This window comes from Coregonus clupeaformis, unplaced genomic scaffold (genome assembly GCF_020615455.1).
Source record: "Coregonus clupeaformis isolate EN_2021a unplaced genomic scaffold, ASM2061545v1 scaf1028, whole genome shotgun sequence".
Classification (NCBI taxonomy): Eukaryota; Metazoa; Chordata; class Actinopteri; order Salmoniformes; family Salmonidae; genus Coregonus; species Coregonus clupeaformis.
The window spans coordinates 140,443-155,000 of NW_025534482.1; the positions used below are offsets into that span (position 1 = coordinate 140,443).

At 43.8% G+C, this 14,558-nt stretch overlaps 1 protein-coding gene across 1 annotated transcript in view; it reads right to left on the minus strand.

The window, feature by feature from the left end:
• Positions 1-14,558, minus strand: part of LOC121571992 (ryanodine receptor 2) — a gene marked incomplete at its 3' end in the record, with an annotated part of 179,646 nt that overhangs the window by 136,198 nt on the left and 28,890 nt on the right. Inside the window, exon 5 of the mRNA XM_045217362.1 lies at positions 187-201. Coding sequence (XP_045073297.1) covers positions 187-201 — 15 coding nt within the window. The remainder of the gene's footprint in view (positions 1-186; positions 202-14,558) is intronic.

A 14,558-nucleotide genomic window follows, 5' to 3' on the forward strand; every position in this document is an offset into this window, starting at 1 on the left:
ATTAGGGGAGATACTGTAGGGGTAACAGGGTTGGGTAGAGACGCCAGGAGCCAGGGGGAGGGAGGTGGGATTAGGGAGATACTGTAGGGGTAACAGGGTTGGGTAGAGACGCCAGGAGCCAGGGCTCCTACGGGACCTTAGACACACCCACAGCAGGAGGGGAGAAGCAGACGCTAATGAACTTACCTTCATCATGAATTTCTGTTTTGGCATGGAATAAATGGAAAGAAGAGTTAATTCAACACAAATAGAGGTAAACAACCCACAACCCATTGAGACAGTACAGTATGATTACCATGGTTACCACTCTACCACAGTGGTACAGTACAGTATGATTACCATGGTTACCACTCTACCACAGTGGTACAGTACAGTATTATTACCATGGTCACCACTCTACCACAGTGGTACAGTACAGTATTATTACCATGGTTACCACTCTACTACAGTGGTACAGTAGAGTATTATTACCATGGTTACCACTCTACCACAGTGGTACAGTACAGTATATTACCATGGTTACCACTCTACTACAGTGGTACAGTACAGTATGATTACCACGGTTACCACTCTACTACAGTGGTACAGCACAGTATTGTTACCATGGTTAACACTCTACTACAGTGGTACAGTACAGTATGATTACCATGGTTACCACTATTCTACAGTGGTACAGTACAGTATGATTACCATGGTTACCACTCTACTACAGTGGTACAGTACAGTATGACTACCATGGTTACCACTCTACTACAGTGGTACAGTACAGTATGATTACCATGGTTACCACTCTACTACAGTGGTACAGTACAGTATGATTACCATGGTTACCACTCTACTACAGTGGTACAGTACAGTTTGATTACCATGGTTACCACTCTACTACAGTGGTACAGTACAGTATGATTACCATGGTTACCACTCTACTACAGTGGTACAGTACAGTATGACTACCATGGTTACCACTCTACTACAGTGGTACAGTACAGTATGACTAACACGGTACAGCGCCCTATGAAGAGAGACGGGACAAACATTCAACACAGACACTTGGGTTAGGAACACTGTATTAAAAGAGGACAGAGGACTAGAGCAGAGTACACATAGTTTACAGATGATCTGGACTAGCACATGTAAGGACCCAATAAACAGGATGGAGTATTGATATGGGATCACATGTACAGACCCAATGAACAGGACGCAGTATTGATATGGGATCACATGTACAGACCCAATGAACAGGACGCAGTATTGATATGGGATCACATGTACAGACCCAATGAACAGGACGCAGTATTGATATGGGATCACATGTACAGACCCAATGAACAGGATGGAGTATTGATATGGGATCACATGTACAGACCCAATGAACAGGACGGAGTATTGATATGGGATCACATGTACAGACCCAATGAACAGGACGCAGTATTGATATGTGATCACATTGCTAGCTAGCTGATGACATCATACAGGATAATCTAGCCCAGACAGACTGACGAAGACCATCACCAATGCAGGAGTAAATCCAAAGAGCAGAAAAACGTGGCGGACTTTGGGAACATTTACATTCGACATTTTAGTCATTTAGCAGACGCTCTTATCCAGAGCCACTTACAGTTAGTGAGCGCATACATTTTTCGGTCTTTACGTAATATCTTGATCCTTCAACCTAGCTACTGTAGATGTCTTCTGAGGCAGGGGACAATACTTTGTCCTCCAATCAAATTCTCTTTCCACTTTTCTTGTTAGTCTTGAGACTACATGATGAGACTGCATGTTGAAAACCCTAGACCATAATGTAGTAGGTCATATCAGGGCGGCGCCATCTCTAATTCCAGGTTCAATGTTGTTCTCCTCACTTTTCTGTTGCCATTTTCTTTTCACTTCTCCTTTGTTTTTTCCCGAGCTCCTATGTCTAAACTTCAGAGGACAAGGACATAGGAGCTCGGGAAAATGAAGGGATAGGTAAAAGGAAAATGGCAAAAGATCTTGGGGATGATTCAAATAATAAGAAATAATCTAATGTTAGCGAATTAACTTTGAGTTACACAATGAAGGGATCCCTGGGCTCAAACCTGAAACACGTGACTTGTTTATTTAGACTGTTGATTATAAACAGTGTGTTTTTGCTTTCAAGTCGGCAGGTAGCTTAGTGGTTAAGAGCGTTGTGCCAGTAACCGAAAGGTCGCTGGTTCTAATCCCCGAGCCGACTAGGTGAAAAATATGTCAATGTGCCCTTGAGCAAGGCACTTAACCCTAATTGCTCTGGATAAGAGCGTCTGCTAAATGACTTAAATGTAAGTCGGAGGGTCTAAATGATCCTCCCATGTCCGCAGTAGACAGCATAGCCTGTAGGCCTACTGACCCTGGGGTTTGTGGGTGACCTCGGTTACATGCCCAGCCGGGCCCGGTCTTTCCTGTCGGTGGGTGGGGTTGAGCACACCCTGACAACAGTAGGTGAGTATTTGTTTGTTTTTGGAAGTGCTATAGAAAAGTGATCATTGATCATTCACTACGTTAGTCCTGTTTATTTTATTTTCTTTATTGTGAAATGGGGGTGAAGAGGGGGAAGCAATAGCAGCCTCCCAGTGGAAGCTCAGAGGGACAGGCTAGGAGGGTTATACAGGGCAGAGCTGTGGAAGCTCAGAGGGACAGACTAGGAGGGTTATACAGGGCAGAGCTGTGGAAGCTCAGAGGGACAGGCTAGGAGGGTTATACAGGGCAGAGGTGTGGAAGCTCAGCGGGACAGGCTAGGAGGGTTATACAGGGCAGAGCTGTGGAAGCTCAGAGGGACAGGCTAGGAGGGACACAGGGAGGGTTATACAGGAGGCTAGGAGGGACACAGGGAGGGTTATACAGGAGGCTAGGAGGGACACAGGGGAGGGTTATACAGGAGGCTAGGGAGGGACACAGGGAGGGTTATACAGGAGGCTAGGAGGGACACAGTGAGGGGTTATACAGGAGGCTAGGAGGGACACAGGGAGGGTTGATACAGGAGGCTAGGAGGGACACAGGGAGGGTTATACAGGAGGCTAGGGAGGGACACAGGGAGGGTTATACAGGAGGCTAGGAGGGACACAGGGAGGGTTATACAGGAGGCTAGGAGGGACACAGGGAGGGTTATACAGGAGGCTAGGAGGGACACAGGGAGGGTTATACAGGAGGCTAGGAGGGACACAGGGAGGGTTATACAGGAGGCTAGGAGGGACACAGGGAGGGTTATACAGGAGGCTAGGAGGGACACAGGGAGGGTTATACAGGAGGCTAGGGAGGGACACAGGGAGGGTTATACAGGAGGCTAGGAGGGACACAGGGAGGGTTATACAGGTCAGGTGATATGTGATAAAGCCAGTGTTCATGGGATTTAAAAAAAGCTTTGTACCTACAGTACCAGTCAAAGGTTTGGACACACCTACTCATTCCAGGGTTTTTCTTTATTTTTACTATTTTCTACATTGTGGAATAATAGTGAAGACATCAAAACTATGAAATAACACATATGGAATCATGTAGTAACCAAAAATGTGTTAAACAAATCAAAATATATTTTATATTTGAGATTCTTCAAATAGCCAACCTTTGCCTTGATGACAGCTTTGCACACTCTTGGCATTCTCTCAACCAGCTTCATGAGGTATTCACCTGGCATGCATTTCAATTAACAGGTGTGCCTTCTTAAAAGTTAATCTATGGAATTTCTTTCCATCTTAATGCGTTTGAGCCAATCAGTTGTGTTGTGATAAGGTAGGGGTGGTATACAGAAGATAGCCCTATTTGATAAAAGACCAAGTCCATATTATGGCAAGAACAGCTCAAATAAGCAAAGAGAAACGACAGTCCATCATTACTTTAAGACTTGAAGGACAGTCAATATGGAAAATGTGAAGAACTTTTAAAGTTTCTTCAAGCGCAGTCGCAAAAACCATCAAGCGCTATGATGAAACTGGCTCTCATGAGGACCGCCACAGGAAAGGAAAACCCAGAGTTACCTCTGCTGCTGAGGATAAGTTCATTAGAGTTAACTGCCCAAATAAATGCTTCATAGAGTTCAAGTATCAGACACATTTCAACATCAACTGTTCAGAGGAGACTGCATGAATCAGGCCTTCATGGTCGAATTGCTGCAAAGAAACCACTACTAAAGGACACCAATAAGAAGAAGAGACTTGCTTGGGCCAAGAAACACGAGCAATGGACATTAGACTGGTGGAAATTTGAGCTTTGGTCTGGAGTCCAAATTGGAGATTTCTGGTTCAAACCGCTGTGTCTTTGTGAGACGCGGTGTGGGTGAATGGATGATCTCCGCATGTGTAGTTCCCACCGTGAAGCATGGAGGAGGAGGTGTGATGGTGTGGGGGTGCTTTTCTGGTGACACTGTCAGTGATTTATTTAGAATTCAAGGCACACTTAACCAGCATGGCTACCACAGCATTCTGCAGCGATACGCCAAGAAGGAGAGTGATGGAGTGCTGCATCAGATGACCTGGCCTCCACAATCCCCCAACCTCAACCAAATTGAGATGGTTTGGGATGAGTCGGACGGCAGAGTGAAGGAAAAGCAGCCAACAAGTGCTCAGCATATGTGGGAACTCCTTCAAGACTGTTGGAAAATCATTCCAGGTGAAGCTGGTTGAGAGAATGCCAAGCATGTGTAAAGCTGTCATCAAGGCAAAGGGTGGCTATTTGAAGAATCTCAAATATAAAATATATTTTGATTTGTTTAACACTTTTTTGGTTACTACATGATTCCATGTGTTATTTCATAGTTTTGATGTCTTCACTATTATTCTACAATGTAGAAAATAGTAAAAATAAAGAAAAACCCTTGAATGAGTAGCTGTGTCAGTGTTGAGGGTATTGTGTCTGTGTTAAGGCTGGTCCTGAAACATTGGAAAAGGTCTAATGAGCCAGTGTTCACGGAGTGGATGAATATGTTGATAAAAACAACATATGAAATCATGTTAGAAAAGAGGCTGGAGAAAAATAATACATACTCCAAAAAGATATGGGAACGATTCTTGTGTTTCCTTAAGGGCACATAACAGAATATCATAGCCATGAAATAGCTTATCATTTATCAAGAAAACATCTCCCTATGGTTTTGGATTTGTGTTTTTTATTTTGTTTAATGCCTTGGTTGTTTTGTGTTAAAAATGAAATAAATTGTCTAGAGAAAAAAATAAACTTGAAATAATCAAATGATTGATCTGGCGTGTTTTCATTCATTGCTCTTTGATATTCAGTCTCTGTTTTGAAGGCTACATGCATTTCAACAGACATACCGTGATGTGATGCCTCATCAAAATGCTACTGTCTCCTAGCCATGAATTCAACAGTGTTAATAAATGCTCCTGTCTCCTAGCCATGAATTCAACAGTGTTAATAAATGCTACTGTCTCCTAGCCATGAACTGAACACAGTGTTAATGAAGGCTGCTGGCACCTTGCCATCAAATCAAATCAAATCAAATTTTATTGGCCACATGCGCCGAATACAACAGGTGCAGACATTACAGTGAAATGCTTACTTACAGCCCTTAACCAACAGTGCATTTATTTTTAACAAAAAAGTTAAAAATAAAAAATAAAAAGTGTTGAGAAAAAAAGAGCAGAAGTAAAATAAAATAACAGTAGGGAGGCTATATATACAAGGGGGTACCGGTGCAGAGTCAATGTGCGGGGGCACCGGCTAGTTGAGGTAGTTGAAGTAATATGTACATGTGGGTAGAGTTAAAGTGACCATGCATAAATAATTAACAGAGTAGCAGCAGCGTAAAAGGATGGGGTGGGGGGGCAGTGCAAACAGTCCGGTTAGCCATGATTAGCTGTTCAGGAGTCTTATGGCTTGGGGGTAGAAGCTGTTGAGAAGTATTTTGGACCTAGACTTGGCACTCCGGTACCGCTTGCCGTGCGGTAGCAGAGAGAACAGTCTATGACTAGGGTGGCTGGAGTCTTTGACAATTTTGAGGGCCTTCCTCTGACACCGCCTGAGTATAGAGGTCCTGGATGGCAGGGAAGCTTGGCCCCAGTGATGTACTGGGCCGTACGCACTACTCTCTGTAGTGCCTTGCGGTCGGAGGCCAAGCAGTTGCCATACCAGGCGGTGATGCAACCAGTCAGGATGCTCTCGATGGTGCAGCTGTAGAATTTTTTTGAGGATCTGAGGACCCATGCCAAATCTTTTCAGTCTCCTGAGGGGGGAATAGGCTTTGTCGTGCCCTCTTCACGACTGTCTTGGTGTGTTTGGACCATGATAGTTCGTTGGTGATGTGGACACCAAGGAACTTGAAGCTCTCAACCTGTTCCACTACAGCCCCGTCGATGAGAATGGGGGCGTGCTCAGTCCTCTTTTTTTCCTGTAGTCCACAATCATCTCCTTTGTCTTGGTCACGTTGAGGGAGAGGTTGTTATCCTGGCAGCACACGGCCAGGTCTCTGACCTCCTCCCTGTAGGCTGTCTCATCGTTTTTCGGTGATCAGGCCTACCACTGTTGTGTCGTCGGCAAACTTAATGATGGTGTTGGAGTCGTGCCTGGCCATGCAGTCATGGGTGAACAGGGAGTACAGGAGGGGGACTGAGCACGCACCCCTGAGGGGCCCCCGTGTTGAGGATCAGTGTGGCAGATGTGTTGTTACCTACCCTTACCACCTGGGGGGCGGCCCGTCAGGAAGTCCAGGATCCAGTTGCAGAGGGAGGTGTTTAGTCCCAGGATCCTTAGCTTAGTGATGAGCTTTGAGGGCACTATGGTGTTGGAATGCTGAGCTGTAGTCAATGAATAGCATTCTCACGTAGGTGTTCCTCTTGTCCAGGTGGGAAAGGGCAGTGTGGAGTGCAATAGAGATTGCATCATCTGTGGATCTGTTGGGGTGGTATGCAAATTGGAGTGGGTCTAGGGTTTCTGGGATAATGCTGTTGATGTGAGCCATGACCAGCCTTTCAAAGCACTTCATGGCTACAGACGTCACTGCTACGGGTCGGTAGTCATTTAGGCAGGTTATCTTAGAGTCCTTGGGCACGGGGACTATGGTGGTCTGCTTGAAACATGTTGGTATTACAGACTCAGTCAGGGACATGTTGAAAATGTCAGTGAAGACACTTGCCAGTTGGCCAGCACATGCTCGGAGTACACGTCCTGGTAATCCGTCTGGCCCTGCGGCCTTGTGAATGTTGACCTGCTTAAAAGTCTTACTCACATCGGCTACGGAGAGCGTGATCACATAGTCATCCCGGAACAGCTGGTGCTCTCATGCATGCTTCAGTGTTGCTTGCCTCAGGCTGAGCATAGAAGTGGTTTAGCTCTGTCTGGAAGTCTTGTGTCACTGGGCAGCTCGCGGCTGTGCTTCCCTTTATAGTCTGTAATAGTTTGCAAGCCCTGCCACATCCGACGAGCGCAGAGCCAGTGTAGTACGATTCAATCTAAGTCCTGTATTGACTCTTTGCCTGTTTGATGGTTCGTCGGAGGGCATAGCGGGATTTCTTATAAGCGTCCAGGTTAGAGTCCCGCTCCTTGAAAGCGGCAGCTCTACCCTTTAGCTCAGTGCGGATGTTTCCTGTAATCCATGGCTTCTGGTTGGGGTATGCACGTACGGTCACTGTGGGGACAACATCATCGATGCACTTATTGATGAAGCCAGTGACTGATGTGGTGTACTCCTCAATGCTATCTGAAGAATCCCGAACATGTTCCAGTCTGTGCTAGCAAAACAGTCCTGTAGCTTAGCATCTGCGTCATCTGACCACTTTTTTATTAACCGAGTCACTGGTGTTTCCTGCTTTAGTTTTTGCTTATAAGCAGGGATCAGGAGGATAGAGTTATGGTCAGATTTGCCAAATGGAGGGCGAGGGAGAGCTTTGTATGCGTCTCTGTGTGTGGAGTAAAGGTGGTCTAGAGTTTTTTCCCTCTGGTTGCACATTTAACATGCTGGTAGAAATTAGGTAGAACGGATTTAAGTTTCCCTGCATTAAAGTCCCCGGCCACTAGGAGCGCTGCATCTGGATGAGCGTTTTCCTGTTGATTTATGGCCTTATACAGCTCATTCAGTGCAATCTTAATGTCAGCATTGGTTTGTGGTGGTAAATAGACAGCTATGAAAAATATAGATGAAAACTCTCTTGGTAAATAATGTGGTCTACAGCTTATCATAAGATACTCTACCTCAGGCGAGCAAAACCTCGAGACTTCCTTAGTATTTGATTTTGTGCACCAGCTGTTGTTTACAAATATACACAGACCGCCACCCCTTGTCTTACCGAGTCAGCCGTTCTATCCTGCCGATGTAGCGTATAGCCCGCAAGCTGTATGTTATCCATGTCAGTCGTTCAGCCACGACTCGGTGAAACATAAGATATTACAGTTTTTAATGTCCCGTTGGTAGGATAACCGCAATCTTAGGTCATCCAATTTGTTCTCCAATGATTGAAGATTGGCTAATAGGATTGATGGAAGAGGCAGTTTACTCGCTCGCCGTCGGATCTCACAAGGCACCCCGACCTACGCCCACGATATCTCCGACTCTTCCTCGTGCGAATGACGGGGATTTGGGCCTTGTCGGGTGTCTGTAGGATATCATTCGCGGCCGCCTGTTGAAGAAAAAATCTTCGTCCAATACGAGGTGAGTAATCGCTGTCCTGATATCCAGAAGCTCTTTTTGGTTATAAGAGACGATGGCAGAAACATTATGTACAAAATAAATTACGAATAACGCGGAAAAACACACATAATAGTACAATTGGTTAGAGGGCTGTAAAACGGCAGCCATCTTCTCCGGCGCCGTTCTTTGCCATGAACTGAACACAGTGTTAATGAAGGCTTCCGTAGAGCTGAAACGTCTCCATACATGACCAATGAACCAGAAAGCAACACTACTCACTCAATTAAGCATTAATTTAGTTCACAGCACTGAATGGAAATCTACACAAGTGTGTGTGTGTGTGTGTGTGTGTGTGTGTGTGTGTGTGTGTGTGTGTGTGTGTGTGTGTGTGTGTGTGTGTGTGTGTGTGTGTGTCAGTACTGTAATGTACAAGAAGCCACAACAGTAGAGCTGGCTGACAAAAATCCATATCGACTGAATTAATATGATAACGATAAATTGGCTGAATTAATATGATAGCGATAAATTGGCTGAATTAATATGATAATGATAAATTGACTGAATTAATATGATAGCGATAAATTGGCTGAATTAATATGATAATGATAAATTGACTGAATTCATATGCTAACGATAAATTGACTGAATTAATATGCTAACGATAAATTGACTGAATTAATATGATAATTATAAATTGACTGAATTAATATGATATTTATAAATCGGCTGAATTAATATGATAATGATAAATTGACTTAATTAATATGCTAATGATAAATTGACTGAATTAATATGCTAATGATAAATTGACTGAATTAATATGATAATTATAAATTGACTGAATTAATATGATAATTATAAATTGACTGAATTAATATGATAATTATAAATTGGCTGAATTAATATGATAATGATAAATTGACTGAATTAATATGATAATTATAAATTGGCTGAATTAATATGATAATTACAAATTGACTGAATTAATATGATAACGATAAATTGACTGAATTAATATGATAACGATAAATTGACTGAATTAATATGATAATTACAAATTGACTGAATTAATATGATAACGATAAATTGACTGAATTAATATGATAATTATAAATTGAAAAATGAACAAGATTAATGTACATTTAAATTACACACACAGTTTGAATGTGTAGCTATCAATTGTTCCATTAACAATCACCAATATGAACTTATTTTATTTCAAACACATTTCTCTAGTATAGGCTACTTATCCTAATGAACGATATCAGCAGAATGCCCACGATAAATGGTCGGTATGGTCAGCGTCCATCATTTACGGTTCATCGTCCCAGCTCTACCTAACAGTATCTACATTGTCAATCATTTTCAAATCTCGAAATGTAATCAGGGAAGACTGGTCAGCAGTCAACAAAAACAGATGATAATGTATTCTAATGATGATTACAATAATGAATGATAATAATGCTGATGATAATGAACCCTGTGGAAGAAAGGCAGACAACTTGCTGTGGCGATGAATAAGAGCCAAAAGACGAGAGAGGAGGAAAAACAAGGTGCCTTTATCTAACTCTGTCTGACAACAACAACATCTCAAAACTGAAGTGATTTGAGAAGTTATGGTCTGTAGAAGATAAATCATAGTGGCGTTCCATGTTGTTCTCACCATACAACTTGAATGTTGAGGTAGAAAGGAACAGAGGTAAGATGTAGAATGATGTTCTCACAAGGGCAAAAAGAAACCCTTGTCACTTTATCTACAGTGGGGAATAAGTATTTGACCCCCTCTCAATCAGAAAGATTTCTGGCTCCCAGGTGTCTTTTATACAGGTAACGAGCTGAGATTAGGAGCACACTCTTAAAGGGAGTGCTCCTAATCTCAGCTTGTTACCTGTATAAAAGACACCTGTCCACAGAAACAATCAATCAATGTTCTCATCATATAACTTGAATGTTGAGGTAGAAAGGAACAGAGGTAAGATGTAGAATGATGTTCTCACAAGGGCAAGAAGAAACCCTTGTCGTTCGGTTGGTTGGACAGATGGATGAATATCCATGCATGTCAAATACATGATTAGTCCATCCATGTTGTGAATGTAATTGGGGAAAAAATAAAAGGCGAGAGAATAGATCCCTTCAGTAACACTATAGTCTGATCTTGGAATATCTTAGTATAGAGGGGTATTAACATGACCGTCAATGACCTTAACTCTATCTTTATTACAGTCTTATTCAATATAATAACACATTAGTGGCGCAGTGGTCTAAGGCGCTGCATCGCAGTGCTAGCTGTGCCACTAGAGATCCTGGTTAGAATCCAGGCTCTGTCGAAGGCCGGCCGCGACTGGGAGACCCATGGGGCGGCGCACAATTAGCCCAGCATCGTCCAGTGTAGGGGAGGGAATGGCCGGCAGGGATGTAGCTCAGTTGGTAGAGCATGGCGTTTGCAACGCCAGGGTTGTGGGTTCGATTCCCACGGGGGGCCAGTATGAAAAATTAAAAAAGTATGTATGCACTCACTAACTGTAAGTCGCTCTGGATAAGAGCGTCTGCTAAATGACTAAAATGTAAAATGAAATAACATCAGTCATTGCTCTTCCAATATCCACTACTACAGAACAGTCCCCTGCACTACAAGCCTGGCCAATGCCTACCCAAGACAGAAGCCATGAATGAGAATGGAGTCTACTGTTTCTGACTGTGGCCTGCTCTGCTCTGCTCTAAAAGGAGTCTACTGTTTCTGACTGTGGCCTGCTCTGCTCTGCTCTAAAAGGAGTCTACTGTTTCTGACTGTGGCCTGCTCTGCTCTAAAAGGAGTCTACTGTTTCTGACTGTGGCCTGCTCTGCTCTAAAAGGAGTCTACTGTTTCTGACTGTGGCCTGCTCTGCTCTAAAAGGAGTCTACTGTTTCTGACTGTGGCGCTGCTGCTCTAAAAGGAGTCTACTGTTTCTGACTGTGGCCTGCTCTGCTCTAAAAGGAGTCTACTGTTTCTGACTGTGGCCTGCTCTGCTCTCCTCTAAAAGGAGTCTACTGTTTCTGACTGTGGCCTGCTCTGCTCTTTCAAAAGGAGTCTACTGTTTCTGACTGTGGCCTGCTCTGCGTCTAAAAAGGAGTCTACTGTTTGTGACTGTGGCCTGCTCTGCTCTGCTCTAAAAGGAGTCTACTGTTTCTGACTGTGGCCTGCTCTGCTCTGCTCTAAAAGGAGTCTACTGTTTTTGACTGTGTCCTGTTCTGCTCTGCTCTAAAATGAGTCTACTGTTTCTGACTGTGGCCTGCTCTGCTCTGCTCTAAAAGGAGTCTACTGTTTCTGACTGTGGCCTGCTCTGCTCTGCTCTAAAAGGAGTCTACTGTTTCTGACTGTGGCCTGCTCTGCTCTGCTCTAAAAGGAGTCTACTGTTTCTGACTGTGGCCTGCTCTGCTCTAAAAGGAGTCTACTGTTTCTGACTGTGGCCTGCTCTGCTCTAAAAGGAGTCTACTGTTTCTGACTGTGGCCTGCTCTGCTCTGCTCTAAAAGGAGTCTACTGTTTGTGACTGTGGCCTGCTCTGCTCTGCTCTAAAAGGAGTCTACTATTTCTGACTGTGGCCTGCTCTGCTCTGCTCTAAAAGGAGTCTAATGTTTGTGACTGTGGCCTGCTCTGCTCTGCTCTAAAAGGAGGACATAAACTCCTGTATCACCCTGCCATAGCACAGTCATCCATAGGGTGTGTGTGTTCGGGTATAGGTTGGCTGCATTCAGCAGTCACTCCTAATGAATAGTAGTGTTATCTGATTCCAGACCTGTAGTTAACTGCTCAGTGTGTCTGGCAGTCACTCCTAATGAATAGTAGTGTTATCTGATTCCAGACCTGTAGTTAACTGCTCAGTGTGTCTGGCAGTCACTCCTAATGAATAGTAGTGTAATCTGATTCCAGACCTGTAGTTAACTGCTCAGTGTGTCTGGCAGTCACTCCTAATGAATAGTAGTGTTATCTGATTCCAGACCTGTAGTTAACTGCTCAGTGTGTCTGGCAGTCACTCCTAATGAATAGTAGTGTTATCTGATTCCAGACCTGTAGTTAACTGCTCAGTGTGTCTGGCAGTCACTCCTAATGAATAGTAGTGTTATCTGATTCCAGACCTGTAGTTAACTGCTCAGTGTGTCTGGCAGTCACTCCTAATGAATAGTAGTGTTATCTGATTCCAGACCTGTAGTTAACTGCTCAGTGTGTCTGGCAGGTATTAGGCTGTAACGGCTCTCTTACCGTTTGATGAACAACACTATTCATCTTTCAGAACGATCGTTTTCCTGTCACATGCTGTGGGGGTGGCCACAGGACTTAATGGCTGTGTCCCCAATGGTACCCTGTTCCCTATAGAGTCCTACGGGCCTTGGTCAAAAGTAGTGCACTACATAGGGAATAGGGTGCCATATAACAATGCCTTGTATACATTAAGTGGAGTCAAGTTGAAGGTAAAATGATTTAACATGTTTCTATAATTGTCTCAAGCCATTGTAATGCTCTGTAGCTGTATCACTTTGAATGATTATTGAACCACATTTCAAAAAGGTATGGATCTACACGGCCCCAAGCATATTATACAGTTGAAGTCGGAAATTTACATACACCTTAGCCAAATGCATTTAAACTCAGTTTTTCACAACTCCTGACATTTAATCCTAGTAAAAATGCCCTGTCTTAGGTCAGTTAGGATCACCACTTTATTTTAAGAATGCGAAATGTCAGAATAATAGAATAATAGTATAATAGTAGAGAGAATGATTTATTTCAGCTTTTATTTATTTCATCACATTCCCAGTGGGTCAGAAGTTTACATACACTCAATTAGTATTTGGTAGCGTTGCCATTAAATTGTTTAACTTGGGTCAAACATTTCAGGTAGCCTTCCACAAGCTTCCCACAATAAGTTGGGTGAATTTTGGCCCATTCCTCCTGACAGAGCTGGTGTAACTGAGTCAGGTTTGTAGGCCTCCTTGCTCGCACCCGCTTTTTCAGTTCTGCCCATAAATGTTCTATAGGATTGAGGTCAGGGCTTTGTGATGGCCACTACAATACCTTGACTTTGTTGTCTTTAAGCCATTTTGCCACAACATTGGAAGTATGCTTGGAGTCATTGTCCATTTGGAAGACCCATTTGCGACCAAGCTTTAACTTCCTGACTGATGTCTTGAGATGTTGCTTCAATATATCCATATCATTTTCATTCCTCATGATGCCATCTATTTTGTGAAGTGCACCAGTCCCTCCTGCAGCAAAGCACCCCCACAGCATGATGCTGCCACCCCCGTGCTTCACGGTTGGGATGGTGTTCTTCGGCTTGCAAGTGACCCCCTTTTTCCTCCAAACATAACGATGGTCATTATGGCCAAACAGTTCTATTTTTGTTTTATCAGACCAGAGGACAATTCTCCAAAAAGTAAGATCTTTGTCCCCATGTGCAGTTGGAAACCGTAGTCTGGCTTTTTTATAGCGGTTTTGGAGCAGTGGCTTCTTCCTTGCTGAGCGGCCTTTCAGGTTATGTCGATATAGGACTCGTTTTACTGTGGATATAGATACTTTTGTATCTGTTTCCTCCAGCATCTTCACAAGGTCCTATCTCTCCCTGTATCTCTCTCTGTATCTCTCCCTGTATCTCTCCCTGTATCTCTCTCTGTATCTCTCTCTGTATCTCTCTCTGTATCTCTCTCTGTATCTCTCTCTGTATCTCTCTCTGTATCTCTCTCTGTATCTCTACCCCCCACCTCTCCTTCTACCTGCCTCCCTGTCTCTCTCCCTGTATCTCTCCCTGTATCTCTCTCTGTATCTCTACCCCCCACCTCTCCTTCTACCTGCCTCCCTGTCTCTCTCCCTGTATCTCTCCCTGTATCTCTCTCTGTATCTCTACCCCCCACCTCTCCTTCTACCTGCCTCCCTGTCTCTCTCCCTGTATCTCTCCCTGTATCTCTCTCTGTATCTCTACCCCCCACCTC